The sequence below is a fragment of the Notolepis coatsorum genome (genome assembly GCF_963971535.1).
Source record: "Notolepis coatsorum genome assembly, chromosome: 16".
In the NCBI taxonomy this organism is placed as follows: Eukaryota; Metazoa; Chordata; class Actinopteri; order Aulopiformes; family Paralepididae; genus Notolepis; species Notolepis coatsorum.
Genome location: NC_140180.1, coordinates 46,595,952 through 46,615,543, shown reverse-complemented (window position 1 = coordinate 46,615,543; position 19,592 = coordinate 46,595,952). Strand labels below are relative to the sequence as shown.

At 42.2% G+C, this 19,592-nt stretch overlaps 1 protein-coding gene across 4 annotated transcripts in view; it reads left to right on the top strand.

The window, feature by feature from the left end:
• Window positions 1-19,592, top strand: part of LOC311242748 (ecto-NOX disulfide-thiol exchanger 2-like) — a 385,400-nt gene that overhangs the window by 263,798 nt on the left and 102,010 nt on the right. For all 4 annotated transcript variants that reach the window (XM_084331769.1, XM_084331767.1, XM_084331770.1 and 1 more), the window contains one exon: window positions 10,092-10,220. In XM_084331769.1, the coding sequence (XP_084187895.1) occupies window positions 10,092-10,220 (129 nt within the window). The remainder of the gene's footprint in view (window positions 1-10,091; window positions 10,221-19,592) is intronic.

The window sequence follows — 19,592 nt, the reverse complement described above, 5'->3', positions numbered from 1 at the left end:
TAGATGTAAAGATAGTAGGTAGATGTGTTTTAATAACCCTGAGAGCTCTCTTCTCTGTGCCACCACTAATCATTACCAGTTTCATCCTAATTAACAGATCAAAGCCCCAGAAAGAGGCTCAGTCGTGCATCATTGAACACTGTGCATTTGCATGTTTGTATGGAGGGGGGCGGGTGTTCCTTACAGCAGTACTGACGCCGTGAATACCTAAAGGTTCAGGACAGCCTCCTGAACACGCTAATGCTACTCTGGTGCAGAATCAAGTTGCATGTCACAGAAATCTGTATGAATCTTTATTCAAATGATATTCAAATATATACTTCTATTTCCTGCTTGCTCCTCCTTTCTCGGCACGGTCCATGCTGTTCTTCATACTGGATATACTTACTAATGCAAAGTCAATGGGGCCACGCTCCAGTCTGTACAAGCCCTGATGAAAATAAACACCAGACTTTGTATTGGTTCCGTGGCTAACTAGCCATATCTGTGGGTATCCAGTATGAACAACAGCACGGATTGTGCTGAGAAAGGACTTGACAACATCATTGGTAAGGAGGAAATAGAGTTCCAAAATTATGAATTTACCCAACCCTTTCACTGCTGCACTACAAAACGGTTAACCCTTTCACTGCGACAATACACAAGGTTAACCCTTTCACTGCCACACAACAGCAGGTTAACCCTTTCACTGCCACACCACAGAAGGTTAACCCTTTACTATCACACTACCGACGGTTACCATCGGTAGTGTGATAGTAAAGGGTTAACCTTCTGTAGTGTGGCAGTAGGGCTGCAACTAACGAATATTTTGGTAGTCCACTAATCTGTCGATTATTTTTTTTATTAGTCGACTAATCTTAACGATTATTTCTGTCACACCCTCCATCTCTGCTTCCTGTGGGCGCGGCTCCTTTTCCGGGCTCTTAGCAGACTTCTTAGCTTAACATAACATACTGACAGTAAGTTTGGGGGAACTAATGGGATAACTGGGGTTGCAACAAAAGTGCAACTATGGCTAAAAACACAATGAAATATAATAATAATAATAATAATAATAATAATAATAATAATAATAATAATAATAATAATAATAATAATAATAATAATAATAATAAATAATATATCCTTCTTAGCAGACTTCTTAGCTTAACATCCCAGGAAACGAATGGTATAACTGGGGATGTTGTTTGCTAACTGGGGATTTTTATTTTATTTTTTTTATACGACGCATCGACGCACAAATTCGGCGTCGACGAGTTTTTATGATCGACGTCGTCGATTATGTCGACTAATCGTTGCAGCCCTAGTGGCAGTGAAAGGGTTAAGGCAACAGAGGCACCCAGCCCCTCTTTTCATGCATTGGTTTGGATTTAAGGAACAACTTGTCTTCTGCTGTGTACAGTACATACTTTATGGACCCACCCCATTTGTTTGGAAGACATGGAATGAAACGGTAATTATAAGGGCTGATCCGGATGCTTCGTTGAAGCTTCAATCGCTGCCATGGTAATCGATGCTAAAATAACTATTCGATTGCTTCGTTTCCTTTTGTATTTGGTTCCGTTTGTTTTTACGCTCTCCACAAATGTACCTACATCAGCATAAGAAATAGCCAAGAGAAAGCCAACGTTCATTTGGAGAATCAGTTCTTCTCAGACAACGTCATCAAATGAACTTTTAGAAAACCTACCTCCCCCACAGCTCTCATTTACCCAATGCATTGCAACTGGAGAAGAAAGAAGCTTTGATTATTCAATAATAATGACTACTGAAACTTCGAAGCGGAAAGAAAAAAATATAATCAGGACAGCCCTAGTAATTATGTATGCTCAGCCTACAATTTTCTATTCAGCCAAGACGTTATATTAAGTGATAATTATAGGTTTAGGCATCTCATATTTTGTGGAGTTGAATTACCAGTAATAACTATCATCAGGTCTCCACTCTCCACATGTTACAGTGTTCCAAGCTTAATTGAAGGGAGCTTTGTTTTCCATTTTCTACTGTTCCCTTTGCCTCTTCATGTCTGTCTGTCTGCTCTGACCTCCCCCCCCTCTCTCTCCCTCTCTCTCTCTATCTCTCTCTCTCTCTCTCTCTCTCTCTCACTTTCTGTCTCTCTCCGTCACTCTGTCAATTTCTCTCTATTTTCTCTTTCACTTTCTGCCTCTCTCTCTCTCTCTCTCTCTCTCTCTATCTCTCTATCTCTCTATCTCTCTCTCTCTCTCTCTCTCTCTCTCTCAGTCCCTCTAGAGGCACTGAGAGTCCTGTACTTAACTGGCGAGACCTTGTCCATTCGAAGCTAAATGGCCCCTAGCTTCTCCCTGCCAGCTAGGAGGCTTATTGCCTCTGGGTTTCAACATGACTTTGTTTCCTCTTAACCTCCCAGGGCAGTGTTTAGAGAGGCTAAAGGCCAATCAGAGCTCAAGGAGAGTAACACTACTTTTAACCTGGACACCCTGGTTAAACACTGGTTAATGACCCACCAAAGCAAATTACGTCAAGCTGTAACACGGCTAGGTCCCAAACAGCAATTGGAATAGTTTCTATTTGACTCTTTTTCAAATTTGCTGCAAGTGAACATTGATTTTGAATTTAGGGATGCTCGATATTGTTTTTTTTACCTATACCGATATTGTCCAACTCTTAATTTCCGATACCGATATCAACCGATACCGATATATGCAGGGTCCCCCCCCCCCCCCCCCCAAACTGAATAATTTCAGGTAATTAACATTACATATCTCTTGTCGTGTAATTAACACAACATTATGCATACTTTGACAATAAATAAAATAATAATTTATTCTTACTTGCTTGCCTGGGTAAATAAAGGTTAAATAAATGAGAAGAAAAAAAGAAAACACTTTTTTTGTGAACCAATACCGATATTTTCCGATATCACATTTGTATGCCAATATCGGCCGATAATATCGGTAGGCCGATAATATCGGACATCCCTAATTTTGATTGATTGATTGATTTTGGTGACCCCATGACCTTTCCTCATATTTACTCATCCTTGCTTCAAGAGCTCAGTCATTCAACTAAAGAATGAAAACATGTCTCCATTGCTGTTTCTTATTTTTTGTGTTGCTCCCTATTTGTTACAACCGCACACAAAGCAATGGCGAGGGGGTCTTGGAATCACTCCTGTGTCTGTACTACTGTATGTGTGACCTTATCAGCAATGGCTTGCACATAGGTTGACAGGAAGCCAATAGCTTTCAAATCGGTCAATGACAAGTATTTGAATTAATCTGTACCATTGCACATTTAAATCAATATTGAGGAGGTACAGATATCAACTACACCACTGAGGAGGTACAGATATCATAAACACCACCACTGAGGAGGTACAGATATCAACACCACCACTGAGGAGGTACAGATATCAACTACACCACTGAGGAGGTACAGATATCAACTACACCACTGAGGAGGTACAGCTATCAACACCACCACTGAGGAGGTACAGATATCAACACCACCACTGTGAGAGAATGTTAATGGTGTAACCTAACGGAACCTAAACCAAATGCGTCCACATTTTTATAGGATTCTATCACATTTTCATAACAATAGCACCCTGCGCCGTTTTCATTGAGGTTTCTTACAAATTAACGATGCTCTATGTTGTCCTTTATATGCCGATTATCATTAGAATCTTAAATTGTACCATATGTCCCCCTTTAGACAACATAATTATGTAACACTACCAGCGCACTTTTGGTAAGATAATTAGTTGACCATCCGCGGTCGCTATACCGAGGTCGCAGTATTAGTTTACCGCTGTTCAGATCACGTCGGAGAATATAGACACATCTCAGTGACCTGCGACCTGCGACCTGTGCTAATGCTCTTGGGAAATGCAGTGTTGTAGTTTTCAACATTTTCACCTTTTAATTTTAAACCAATGCTGCCATCTACTGACAACATAAAGTGTTGTCTAATCGTCACCTTGAGAGCCACTTCCGTATACTAGCGTCGCCCCAAACCCATTCTAGAGATTCCCACTTCTTACTGGGAGTGGGGCGTGGCCGTATTTGGTCCCAGACAATAAGAGTGACCGCAATTGGTCACCGTGACGTTAAGTGTTGAGTCATGTGTTCTTGTTTTTCAAAATATAATTTTAACTGTAACATTAGGCCATAGAAAATTATATATTTTTATATTACATTCATTCAAACTTTTATTCATACTTTGTAATAATTTACAATGATTTCAATGACAGCTAAACAGTTATACATTTAATAAATAGGACGAAACACATTACAGTTAAAATTAGTAGAGTATTGATTATTAGTGTGTTGAAGATCATTCCAAGAATTTGGGGCACTAAAATAAAAGGCTGACTTTCCAAATACAGTCTGTGCTTGGGGGACCTTAAGCATAAGTAATTTGAGCTAGTTAGATAGGGTCTGAAGTTCCAATTCAGCATCATTGCGATGTAAGGTGGTAACTTTCTTTATAGATAAACAAATACCAATGTGTATCATGTCTCTCTGCGAAGACCAACCCACCTTATCATACAGAATACAATGGTACCATACTGTAGCAATGGCCAGTAATACATTAGAGGGCAGAATGATAGACCATGTCTAGGGGTTTAAGAGTGGAAGAAGCAGCATTTCTATAAATTACATCCCCATAATCCAAAACTGAAAACTGCTTCAACAATCCTTTCTACTAATCATAGGGAAGCTGGTTCTGTCTCTGTAAAAGAAGCCGATTTCGTCAGTTTGCTGACAAGATTGTCTATAGCCTGGTATTTAGATGTACATTTCTCAACTCGAGTGCCAAGATATTTGTATTCAGTAACTCTCAATGTTAGCATTAAAGCAAAGTTGCAGGTTCTTAATGGCTAGTTGTACAGATCAGAAATGTACTCCATCCCACGCAAATCACGTGCCCCTTGGGATTCCTCACTAAAGCAACGTTACTGTAGCTTCCCCACGTTGTCACCATTCAGTCCTCCTATTAATAATGACTTTATTTGTATATTATTTGTCTTTATTAGTCTAACGTTACCCTTCAGTGCAATGCAGCGCAGATTGGGGCTAATGCTAAAGCGAATGTTGGTGCTAACGCTAGCTAATGCCTTGCTGGTCCCGGCTGTAATATGTAAATGTATATATATAGTGATATGTAGCTGGTGTGGCGTTGCATATAAAGTCGGGGGCCAGCGACCATAGAATGAATTTCAATCCCTATAGGCTATGCTGTTCAGTTGAAAAGAGCTAATACATTATTCTATGTGAGAGAAACATCACTGGCTGTGATTAGCTTGTTGCTGTACTGCAGGTAGTTTGAGCTCTGTAGTGGCTACTGACATATCTCACATTACCCAGATCGGTACCGCACTTGCAGGCTTTGTCCTCTCGCGCATCTCTCTGAGTGCCATTATAGTTTGTTTGAATCATGGATTTGGGCCTTTAAAGTTCAGTTGGTTTTATTAGCAAAGCCTTGCAAACAAAAATTCTAACCGCCTACTATAATGTTAATCTTCAAGAGGGAGCCTTCTGTGGAGCCCAATATTTACTGTTGTGATGAGGATAGCGTATGCTTAAGCCTAGAGCATTTCTCTTTTTGGATTCTCTTCTCTCTTCCATGAAAGATACTTAGTCGGCTATAAGCCTACATCATGTGTTGATTTGTGTCTCTGGGGTAATTGAGATGAACTTGTGAACCAGATCAAGCTAATTTGAGCCAACAGTTCAAATGTAATCTGCTGCTCTCTGCTCGGAATGTTATCAGTACTGCTTTGTATTCCCTCAGATCATTTGACCTTGGAGTAAACCATTAAATACTGGGATCCAATCACGTCCTTCCCTCCTATGTGGATTGTTGGCTTAGAGACGACACTGACGCTAATATGCTCTCTAATCTGTTTTCACTGTTAAAAATGTATCAAAAGTGCTCGTCTTATTGGTAGTGTTTAGAATTGTGTGTGTGCACGGTTACCTGTTTTTTTGTGTCTCCGTATTGATTGGATCAACAGCTGTTCGCTATTCAGAGTCACTCCTGGCTTCTCCTGTGTATATTGATGTGAGGGAGTAAAGGGCCCCTCTGGCTTCTGCCCTCAAGGTCACTATGCACACGCTACACTAATCCAACACCCTGCGAAACTGACACACGGCCCATTCAGCCTTGATGAATGCTTCCATCATTCACTACAGCACCGGGACTAGAGAACACTGGTTCTCAAGCTTTTTTGTGTCGACGACCGTCCACATTGCTTCACACAAAACACGATTATGCCTCTGGCAGTGGTGGAAGATAGAAATACCCAGATAATATAGTCCTCAGGTAAATGTAAAAGTCCATCCGTTCAAAATTCTAAAGTGTAAAAGTATTTGATATTGAATGTTCTTAAGGCCTTCTTAAATCTGAAAGTCCATGGATAGTCCACTCCAGACTTTCTGGTGCACCAAATGTGAGAATGATACATTGTTTGATTTTGGTTTGCGTTCACACTGCCCTTTTTTGAGCTAACCTAATTTGTAAACAAAAGACATGCAGTCGCCAAGTCATTCATCTATTGGACAGATCAGTTGCCCAGGTCATTCATTCTATTGGACAGATCATTTTCGGGAAAATCCCTCCTGAACAGCACACGCTCGCTCGCACACACACACACGCTCTCTCTCTCTCACACTCGTGCACACACGCTCTCTCTCACACACACTAGCTCTCTCATGCTCACTTGCACACACACACACACACGCTCTCTCACGCTCGTGCACACACACTCACTCGCTCGCTTGCACACACACACGCTCGTACACTCTCATTCACACTCACTTCCAAAAATCCTGCGCTTCCTAGATTAGGTACTATATAAAATTTTATTGCGTTCACACCAACAGCAAACCGCACCATGCTCCACTTTGAAAGGGGCAGAGTCCCAATTTTTCAAGGGGACCATGGTTCAGTTGTTTGGTCCTCACAATAGTTTGGTTTGTGTTAACACCTCTCCAAACTAAACGGACTATTGATTTAAAGGGACCATGGTTCACTTAAAACGGACCAAACAGGGTAGGTGTGAACGCGACCTTAGTGTCAAAAGTATACATTCTATATGATGTTCTTGTATTTCAGTGCTTGGGAGCCTTGATCTCTAAAGGTCACGTTAAGGTGGTAGGTGGTCCAGTTATGCTGCCCTGACCTGATTATGTTCTCGTCTTCATCTACTTATGCCATGTTTTGTTTTTCTTCAAAGTAACTAGTAACTGATGGGTGCAGATACATGTAGTGAAATGTCCTTTGAAATGTAGTGGAGTAAAAGTTCCCTCAAATTTAAATATCCAGGGGACATTTAAAAAAAGGGATCGGATTAGTAGATCTAATGGACTGCATTTATTATGCTTTTATCCAAAGCGCTTTACAACTCATGCCTCACCTTCACCCATTCACTTCACACATTCATGAAACCCCAAATACTCCCAAATCAAAGGTATTATACCATGTACACATGTACCTTCACAAAATCATCAAGGGGGGGGGGGGGGGGGGGTTGTTTTAACTCAAAACCGTGATCGTGTTTGTCAAGCATGTTTTACGTCCGCTAAAACACAACTGTGAACATGTTTCAGGTTTGGTAAAATAGACATAGAATATACCTTACCTTAGCCAGAAGGTATTCCAAAAAGAATAATTCCAAGTAATCGCATCGCCATTGCGATTACCAGTGTATATGTCTATACACGTTTCGATGGTAAATACGCTTCAGCAACGAAATTTCGAGGCGATCGATGTGAATCTCTGTTCAAGCAGGAGGAGCCCTTACAAAAAAAATAAAGGAAAACGTGTATCTACGCCAATGCAATTCCAGTTCAGACACAGACAATACTGCCACCTGGGGATATTCGATCGGCATTGCAATTCCAACGTATACAAACGAGCAAGGGACGGCTAGAATGATCCGTATGATGATTTAGAACGGGGATCAGAGGAAAAGGATCAAAACCCGACTATACTCGTGATTGGCGCTCAACCACTGGCGAGATAACCCGACTATACTCGTGATTGGCGCTGAATGTGTTAAGAATCACACTTGGGATGCACCGATCTGATATTGGTATCGGTATCGGCCGCGGATATCAGTAAAATAGCTGGATCGGGTATCGGTAAAAAAAAATATATATATATATAGAAATAAAATAAGAAATAACCATTCAGTACATTTATATCTGTGTTAATTTGTTACATTTAGTTTCACTAAGTTAGAGTAATGTTTTAAGTCAAGCCTGATGTTGCCTTGCACAAAAGAATGATCCCAGTCTCCACACAGTGACAGGCATACATTTTATTAATTCGTTAATGACGTTTATTTTCTGTCTGTTTACAACAAATCAAAAACACACTTGTGATCCTTTACAATTCTTAAAAACTAAATATATTTTAATAAAAAATAAACATGGATTAAATATTTTTGTAATTAACTTTTTTGGAGAAAAAAATTTGGACAATGGATATCCTATCGGTATTGGCCGATACCCAAACCCAGGTATCGGTATCGCGACTGAAAAAGTCGGATCGGTGCATCCCTACTTGTGACCAGAGGAATAACATGAAATTGGGTGTAGTTCCCCTTTAATATAGAAGACAGAAGTGTACTAGCAATCCACCAATATAGGTTTTTCAATGGGCGATACCAATATTTAGAGCTATAAGTAAGGGATACAACAAGGTGTGTGGTTATTGAAAAAGTATGCACAAAGCATATTTGACATGAAAAAAAGTTATTGATTTGGTATAAGATGTCTGGTTAGCAATGTCAGCCTTTTTGCCAAACATACTGTCAAATCAAATTCATGTTTGTTAATTATAGGCAAAGTTATTGACAAAGGCTTGCTAGCATGGCGTTCGATTTCTCGGTTTTTGTCAATGGCACACAGAAGAAGTTTGCACGTACATTTTGAACTGGGGTGAGGCACTAGCCCTGCAGTATATCAAAACAGTATACCCAGGCCATGGTATAATGCAAATATAAAGTTTATATATATATAAACTTGTTATCATTAGCCTAAACAAAATGTTGCTACAATCTTTGTTTATAAAGTATTGCAGTATTTTTTTCTTCAAAATATCTGTGAACTTTGGAACCCTTTTCATTCAAATTGAGCTTGCTAGAGCCCACAGAAAATGGTAATGTTAGTAGGCTAGTATTGAAATGTAATATTATCCGCTGATGCAGATATCTTTTTAATGGCCAATATATATATATATATAATATATATATCAAATTATATATCAGTCGACCACTAGTGTATACACACACATGTGCACTGCCACATGTAGTAGGTTTTGAAGTGAAGTATGTGTGGAGCTCAGTCCTGCTCCTTATTAACTGCACTGTTGATTTTGGCATCAGCAGAGAGGAAACAGGTTGGCAAAGCAGCGCTCCCCATCTCCCAGCAATTTACAGGGCATGTCTGAAATAGGTCAAGCAGAGGAGAGAATTAATGGGCATTTTGATCTAACTAAATGCTGGTCCATTTTGTCTGGCTTGTAGGTTTGCCTACTCTACTAAGAATCTGTGACATGTAAATGACTCTTTCCTATTCTTTAATTTTTTTTTTATTATTATTAGTTTTTTGGCAGATTTGAATTTTTTTTTACTACCGGGCAGTCCGGTAGAGATAGAGAGAGAGAGAGAGGAAGAGCGGGAGACAGCGGGGGGAAGACATTTGGCAAAGGACGCCGGGTCCGGAAATCGAACCCGGGTCGGCCACGTGCTACATGGGTCGCCACTTGGGTGCCCGACTCTTTCCTATTCTGAGATTCAGATTGGCTGGTAGAATGATGCAAGTGTCTGGTGAATTTACAGATCTACGATATCATGTTGTCTTCATTTAAATAAAAGAAAATACCCGAAAGCTAACGAAAGAGCCCAGCAACTGACTTGTCTCTCTGTTTCTCTCTCTCTCTCCTCTCTCCTCTCCTCTCTCCTCTCTCCTCGCTCTCTCTCTCTCTCTCTCTCTCTCTCTCTCTCTCTCTCTCTCTCTCTCTCTCTCTCTCTCTCTCTCTCTCTCTCTCTCTCTCTCTCTCTCTCTCTCCTCTCTCTTTCTCTCTCTTCCACCCCCCTCCAGAGATCTGTAACATGACCATGGATACCGGCTCCATGCCGATGCCCATTTCGGACCCCAATGCCTGGGCAACGGCGATGAACAACCTGGGCCTGGCTCCCATGGGCCTGACCGAAAATCCATTCATGCCAGGTACCACATAACTTAAATATACCCACACCATGCCTGCTGGACTGAGCTGTATGTAGAACACACCAGAAACCCTCATACAGAGTGCTTCTACACACCTCACCAATATCTCATTATTGTTTGTTTAATTTTTATTCTATTTTTGAGTCGGCTCATGTAAACATGTTATTAAGTTCCACTTACATCAGGTGAAAGTTCTGACCTGACGATTCACTCTGCTGCACACTCTGCCCCTCCCCAATTAGTGATTTTATTTTCATAGACAGACTTGGATAGTTCCTCCAAAGAGGTAATCACAAATTGGGGTGTGGCAGAGTGTGCAGTAGGGTGAAAATAGCAACCACTAGGACGGCAGAATCACCTAGCCCCTTTCGTGACTGTGATGCACGCCAACAAGGTGTGGCCGAGTGAATCCACAGTCACTTGCTCCTCAATGGGAAACCAACCTAGATTTACCATGAAGGACTGGTTCTAACCAAACCGTTCGTTATACAAGTATCACAGATACATTTCAAAGGTACTCACAGTTGCACGAGCTAATAAACATTTTAAATAATTTTTATAAACTGGTCAACACTGCTCAAAACAGCGCTATTTCCGTATTTGGCTGCCTGGTGCGCCTGCACTGTGATCACAGCGCATGCGCATCAGGCACCCAATGCCGGAAATGAAGCTGTGTTGACCAGTTTAAAAAAAATAATTATTAGCAACGCCCAGCTTTCAAACCCTAGCGTTTCTCTGTTCGAAACCCTCGTGCAACTGTGAGTACCTTTGAAATGTATCTGTGATACTTGTATAACGAACGGTTCGGTTAGAAGTTAGTCCTTCATGGTAAATCTAGGTTGGTTTCCCATTGAGGGTTGGTTTCCCATTGAGGAGCAAGTGACTGTGTATTCACTCGGCCAAACCTTGTTGGCGTGCATCACAGTCACGAAAGGGGCTAAGAATCACCATGGGTTTAGATACTATACTATAATATTGCAGATGCTGGAGTATCTTCAGTATAATACACTGATGGTCAGAACCATCGTATGTTAACATTCCACAATCTTTGGTCGAGTCCACTGTAGCGAAATCCACTGCAGCCTTGTAAAATTATGCTGTGGATTATGGTAATTTGGCTGCGTCAGCTATTTGGACCCAACTATTGACAGGAACAGCCTGAGCTGAGTCGGCAACACAGAGCTATGACTCTTTTCACTATCTTAGCAAACAGACACACACACGCACGCACACACACACACACACACACACACACACACACACACACACACACACACACACACACACACACACACACACACACACACATTCTCTCTCTCTCTCTCTCTCTCACATGTATGCACAATGCACATGCAGACGGATGAGTGTGCAACACGCCCTCACCTCAGAGCCAGGGGCAGATTATGCTGGCTGCTGCTGGTGTGAGACGGCGGAGCCTTTGATTCCATTCCTCAGGGCTTCTGTGCCACTGACTTAAGAGATGAGGAAAGGAAATGAAAGCTGCTCGACACGTCTCTCCAACTGAAGTCAATTATGCATGATCACTTTCCCTCCTCTTTTCCTACATCTTGTCACTTTGCACTTTTCCCTTCATCTCCTTTCTATAATGACACCCTACCACGCCTAGCGGGCTCCTCTGGGGCCATTGTCCTGGTTAACAAGACAAGTGAAGAAAGGCCGTGTGAGAAACATGCTGTATGTCCAGGGCTCGTTTGTTTTTTTTATTTTTGAATACTTCCTCGTGTACTTCCTATATTCCTCGCTAGACCCCAAAGTTGTCAAGACTGCACTTGCAGTCAGCGTACTACGCAGCTTGTATTGAAATTAATTATCAGTATTTACTGAGCTGCTGTCTGACCCTTTACCAGCTCTATTCAAGAGAGAATCCGTCACATTACAGAGACAGAGCTGAACAGTGTGATGGAGATGGATACTGTCGGAGAGAGAAGCCTTGATCTGTGTGCCAAATAATTCAGCAAGTCTCCATTGGGGTAATATATCTTCATTAAAGCAGTTAGTTAGTAGGGGCATGTTCATCCGGGTGCTGTAGAGAGGGATGGAGGGAGGGAGGAGAGGACAGCTGTGGCCTCCCTCCGTGATCACCTGGAAAAACAGCTGGTGTTTCCATAACTTCCTCCCTCCCTCCCTCCTTCTTTCTCCCTCTCTCCTTTTCCCCCTCTCCCTCCCACGGCCCAGATTAGCCGACAGCTTCATTAATGTCCCGGTCCAGCTGAGTCAGCCCCAGCCACGTGCTGTTCCTCTGCCTCTCTCGGGGCTCCACTGTGCCTCCGCACACACTCACGCTTGAATCTAGTCTAAAGAAAACATGGACCAGCGGTGTAGCCAACCGTTGGAAGGAAGTCAGTCCAGTCCAGTAGTTACTCTCATTGAATGAATGAATGATGGCTGCATTTCTGTAGCGATTTCCCAGCACTAGCACTACTAAAGGACTTCAACAGTGGAATGAATGCATACATCTTTCAGTATGGGTGGTCCCAGTGGGAATCGAATCCGTAACACTGTCAGTGCCATGCTCTGAGCACCAAGCACTCTACCTATTCAGCTACACAGGACTCCTAACCCTAGCAGTGTCAGTGCCATGCTCTGAGCACCAAGCACTCTACCTATTCAGCTACACAGGACTCCTAACTAGGGATATTGGCTTTTTTACCGATATACCGATATTGTCCAACTCTTAATTACCGATATCAACCGATACCGATATAATTTCAGGTAATTAACATTACATATCTCTTGTCGTGGAATTAACACAACATTATGCATACTTTTGACAATAAATAAAGTAAGAATTTGTTCTTACTTGCTTGCCTGGGTAAATAAAGTTTAAATAAATGTAAAAAAAAAAAATTTAAAACCGATACCGATCATTTCCGATATCACATTTTAATGCCAATATCGGACATCCCTACTCCTAACCCTAGCAGTGTTAGTGCCATGCTCCGAGCACTTTTTCAAGGCCAAAAGCAAAGTTTTAGAGTGATGCATTCTGGGTAAAGGGTGTCAATAATGGAGGGTCTATGTACACCTATCCAACATATTTGTTGACTTTTCCAAAAAGAATTGGGTCAATCCTTCCAATAAAACACTTTCAGAAGATATTCTAATGTTCTAATGTTAAATAAATATTAGTACCCCGCACCCAATATGTTTGCCAAATCTTCCACTTACAGTGACAATGCACAATAAAAGGGTAGTTTTAATATAAATGAAGCTGTACACTGTAATTAGTAGCGTGAGGCGTTTGGTGAAGTAAATCAAATAAACGAGTAGGGCGGAACTTTATGGAAACTATCATATTGCGATTATCTTGACATATATTTCAATTGTGATATGATTGATGATATTTCAAAAAGGCTGCGCATGTTTCTGATGACTTACATCCTGACTCGAGGTTGAGTATCAACTCCTCAGAGCCCTCTTCTACTCTGCCTACTTTTGTCTTTTCTCCTTTTCTTGTGTCTGATGTCCTGCATGCCCCGCAAACATTAGATCCTAAAAAGACCACTGGCCCTGACAGCATTGACCCCTAAATTGCAGCACCTATTATAGCTCAACCCTTAACAGACTTGTATAATCTATCTATTTCTGAAGAGGTCCTGCCTCAGTGTTTCCCATTAATTACCTAGACTGTTACCTAGAACAGATTTTTTTTTATGGCAGTGGTAGTAGTCGTAATAGTAATCCAGTATATTTTTTTATTTTCTAAAAAATAAACCAGTTCAAGCACTTTTGCTTCATTTCTTTGATGGCTCAAATGTATGCTCTAGTCCAGGGGTTCCCAAAGTCGGGGTCGCCAGATTTTTTATTTTTTTTTATTTTTTTTTAATGCAGTCAGGCCACTAAACTTAGAAGCAGGCCAGGCCAGTGTTTCTAGTTGCAGCAGCGCAATAGTTAGATAATCTAGGTGGGGAATAACCAGGAGATCACTGCAACTCACACAAGTTGGTGAACTATCTCTCTCTCTCTCTCTCTCTCTCTCTCTCTCTCTCTCTCTCTCTTGCTCTCACACACACAAAGGGAGCCGCATGTGATTGGTGGAGGCGAGACCCTTACAAAAAACTGTTGTTGCTAATCATTGACACATGCTAGCCTGTAATAATCCCCCCCAGAAAAATCTATTTTGCATTTGATATATTGCAAATATATGCCATCACACACACTGGCATTTAAAGGGTTCGAATTATAAAATGAATATCTGGTGTTATGATCAGGGCTGAAGTTGAATAAAATATTGTATTATTTTCAATCTGACATTACAAAAAAACTGAAAATCCATCAAAATCAGTGTTGTTGCTAATCATACATATGCTAGCTAGGTACAAATAAAAAAATTCCTGCACCAGAATGCAGGAAATGAAGTCTTTGTAACAAGAAATTTCCTGGTGGGGGACCCCCAGACCCCCTGCTTAAAAAAGTGGCCTGGCTGGGGCTATATTTTGCACTATATTTCCTGGCCTGAATGATTTCCCCAGTCCGGTCCTGGTTAAAAGCCTCCAATGCGTATTAGTGTGTGTGCGTTTGAACGTGTGCATGTTTCAATCATACATTTCCATTTATTAACACATCCACCGCCGGAAACGGCTTACGACGTGTTTCAAGTTCATGCGAATTCTGCCATTCCACGGCGTACGACGTTATTGAGATCATATTAAATTTTTTCGCCATGTTATTCATAATTCCCTCACGGAGCCTGGTCTGATGCAGTGGGAGCCTGCACAACTCTGCAACGCTTCAATACTGCCGCCTGGTGGATGCTCGGCGAGTTGCAACCGGAAATGGATCTCTTGTGATCTCGGTGCAACGGGGAAATGCGTCCGGCACTCACATATTGTTGCGGGACTGTAGACACACATCGTGTATATGGATCGCTGCCATAACTCAATAATCGAGATGATTTGGGCGTTTATTATTATTATATAAACCGGAAATGGATCGAGTCGATCGCCGTCAAATAAGTGGGATCTTTTTACTCCAGTCTCATAGGCTAATGGTAAGCGGACGCTGACGTCATTTTCAGCGTGTTTGTTTATTATTATTCGTGCAAACTGCTCTTCTCTTCTTTTTTTTTATCCACTTTTTCTCCCATTTTTTTCTATATTTTCTCCCATCCCAATTTCGTATCATCCAATTCAACCCTCCCGCTGTTTCTTGCCTCCCACAAGCCGGCTGCAATGTGGACTAAGTCATACATAGCACAAGTCCCCTCCGGTACTTGAGGTAACAGCAGTCGCATCTTTTCACCTGCGCAGCTCAATCTCTCAGTGGCGAGGAGTAACGCGTGGGAGGCTCACGCTGCCCCAGACACTTCCTGATTCTACTGCGCAGGCGCACCAACCGACCTGTAGGAGTCGCTGTCCACAACGCCCGATCCCCACCCATCAGTTTCCCACCCTCTAATACTGCCAATTGTATTAGTACGGACAACCAGCCAAACTGAAAACAATGTGGAGAGCTGGATTCGAACACGCGAACCCAGCGTCTCCACATTGGTGGCGAGTGCCTTGCCCACTACACCACCTAGCCGCCCTCAAACTGCTCTTCTCAATATATCACCCATACTACATAAAGCATTTACTGACGATCACGGAATTATAAATGACCCCCCCCCCCCCCCCATTCATCCACGCATGATACGTCATAACGTTTAGGCTCATGTACAGTTGAAATTTTTTATATAGCGTGTATCGCCAACAAACGGCAGTTGATAATCTATATATGCGTTTATGCCTATAAATCACGTTCTAGGAATTACTGCAGAAAACGATAAAAACATATTTATATTCTAGACGGTATTTTCGTATGAATCTATGAATGAAAAAGTATAACGTTCCCACATCCTGAACGATAGATAATCGATGTTGAATGGGCCATAGTAATGTCAATTTAGCAATACAATTTAAAAAGTTATAGCCCTGCAAAGAAGGTAAACATCTCCATAGGCTTAGACTGGTGGCAGTGATCATACATTGATGGATATAAGCGTGGGGGTCGCAGCTCTCTGACACCGTTATTTGGGGGTCGCGGCCTGAAAAGTTTGGGAACCCCTGTCAGTGGTTCTCAAACCTCTCCTCGAGGCACCCCATCCGTTCCATGTATTTGTTCAATTCCACCACCAGCACACCTCATTCAACTAATAAAGGGCTTGTTAAGTTGAATCGGGTGTGCTGGTGGTGGAATTGAACAAATACATGGAACGGCTGGCGTGCTTTGAGGAGAGGATTGGGAAGCACTGCAGTCTAGTCGATTTTGTGTTTTGAGCACAACGTTCATCATAGATCTGGCTGGCCTCTTTATTTTGCTCTCAAAGTGCACCAGATTGATGCATTTAACTTTAAAATGTACAAAAAAAAAGAAATCCCGGGGAGCATGCCCCCGGACCTCCCTAGACTGGGTCCAAGGTTCACCCACCACAGTCTCACAAAATCCTGTGGGAAACACTGTGCCTGATATCTGGAAACAAGCTTTCGGCTTGGTGACTCTGTCTCTGATCCAATTACTTTCGAAAAGGGGGTTCCACAAGGTTCAATTTTGGGTCAGCTTCTTTTTCTATTATATGTAAATAACATCTGTGATCATTTTACTCACTCCCAGTAACGTATATATGCTGATGATACAGTTATGTATTCTTGTGCTCCTTCTTTTGAGGCTGTCACAAATGTACAGTCTGATTTTGCCTCCTTGCAGCATACTCATTGATTCAAAACTGCTATTGAATGGTAGCAAAACAAAGGCAATGGTATTTGCTCCAACTAGGAGCAAATACCCCCTCTATTTTCACCCTTGATGGTTGTTCTATTGAGGTTATTGAAACATACAAATACCTTGGCATCTGGCTGGACAATAACCTAGATTTTAAATATATATGGTATACAGTATTATTGTACATGCTATCATACAGAGCTATGGGTTATATGCAGGTGTATACATAAGTATATAGAGGGGTTATATGCAGGTATATTCAGATGGGGAGAGAGAGACCGAGAGAGATCCAGAAGTGAGCTCTCCTCTCATTCCTTCATTTTCTCCTTTTTAACCATTCATGAGGAGGCAGGAACTCCAGGCTGGCCGCTAACAGCCAGCTTTAATATATGAATGAGATTTCTGTTGCAAAGTAGATGTAACTCCCTATGCTAAATGTGACCTTTGTTTAACTCTCCTCATAATTACCCCCCCCCCCCACACACACACACACGCACACACTCACTCACTGAAACGTGTAGATTGTGCAGTGTTTGGATAAGCGTATGCCTGTGAGGAAATCCATTTTTTTTTCATGACAATGATTATTCCACTTTTCCTCCTCTGTTCTCCTCCGTCAGTTACCTCTGATCAAATATGAAGAGGAGAGAAAGCTCCTGTGTCTCATCCTCTGTTCCTTTCCACCTGCTGTGTGTGTGTGTGCACGTTCTTGCTTGCTTGCTTCTGTGTCAGTTTCCCCCAGCCCACGAGCACATCTTTCCCAGAAGCAACAGAACAGAAGATGTTGTCTGCATGTCATCCTGTGTGAGGCAGCGGTGTGTTTCTCCCCTGCTATCAGAGAAACCAGATCAGTGCTGCTGCGTCCAGACAAACACACAAGCCCCTTTCCTGGCTCTGATGTCCACACTGTTCCTTCTCCACAGCCATTGTTATTATAGTGTGTTCGATGGAGGCCGGTACTGTAGACCCACCTCTGGGCTGGTCTAACGAATAGAGATTCTACTGAGTTGATGCAGCATAAGGACTGTGTTGTGTTTCCGTTGACATCAATTGAAAGGTGTATTGATCTCAAGCGGTAGTGAATGGAGATTGTATTGTGGCAGTCTGCTCATTGAAGGTGACAGGTGTTGAATTGGAGTCGTTATTACACTTGTGTGTGAAGTGCAAGGGGGTATTGTCTCCTCAGCCTACCTCACATGCGAGGCCCGTGGGGCATTAAGCCGGCCCGCAGACTGCTTGTCAATTCATTTTGGCCCGCTGCCTCTCCTCGCCACAATTCTACTGGGCTGTGATACAAATAGAGTACACTTCCGTCTCACTGCGCAGCAACGCTCTCTCCACTTTTCAAGCAAACGCACAGAGAATCTCTGCACCTGCATTGTGTTTTTATTTAGTGTTTTTATCTTTTACTTCAGAAGTTATTATGTGTCTGGCCCATGGAATGAACTGTATTTTTCATTGCGTCCCCCTTGGTCATTGGAGTTTGACACCACTGGCATTTCTCCCACATGTTGGTGACTGGTGGGTTGCAGTGGCTCAGTCAGAAGGTAAAGTGGTCGTCTGTCAATCTGACCCGGCTCCTCCCAGCAGCTGACACTGAACCACTAAATCCTCCTGCCTTGCATGGTTGCCTTTGCCGTTGGGATGTGTGAGATAATAGGTGAATGTGAGGCATCAGTTGTAAAGTGCTATATACTGTACATACTTACTTACTTACGCCTGCTACCCCTTCTGGGGCATAGGCCGTCAATAAGTGATCTCCAGGCATCTCTGTCTATAGACAGCTATATACATGCAGTCCATTTATAATTTTCCATTTGGTTGGCTTCTGTTACAGGCATGTCAGGGACGCGGGAAGGGGGGGTGCGGGGGGTGCTGCAGCACCCCCTCTCAATTATTGCAATTATTATTATTATTATTTTTTTTTTTTATGGCAGTATTTATATATTTGTATATACTGTAACTATATAACTGTAACACTGTATATTATAAGTTTATCCTGCTCAAAGCACGTCACCATTTTAATATTGTGTGTATTGAGCCTTACTGTATTGTAGCCATTCTCCAATCTGTTAAATAAAGTTTTCATTCATTCATTACACTACTGTATGTACACAATCATACGTGTAAAACCGAGTAGATTTTCGAGTGATGACAGACTGTCACAGACTGATTGAATGACAGGTGAAACAACTAATTGTATTCACCTCCTGTCTCCCGCCCTTCCCACGCGCCACGAACCACTGAGCTACTGTGATACAGTGCTTGTGCAGTCAGTCGATTTGAGCTAGTAGTCAGACTTTGCTAGCACAGAATGTCTCACTCGCAGAAAAGAAAAATATCAGATTTATTTTCTAAACGTCCCGCCGGTCCCAGTGACAGTCCCACTAAATCTGATAAACGTCAGAGAGAGACAGAGACGACAGGTTCAGCCTCAGCATCAGGTATTGAAGAGTTAACTGAGTCTGTTGTTCCCCTATACCCCCCCTCGGGCGCCAGGGGCTTCCACTGAGGGGTGATGCAAATAGGGATGGGGTGTTATGGCAGCTCATGATGGAAAGAGTGCGCACCGAGTCTGATCCCGAGTTGAAGAATTGGCTCCAAAAGAGAGACAACTGGATGTCCAACAACATCCAAAACGAAATCTTACAG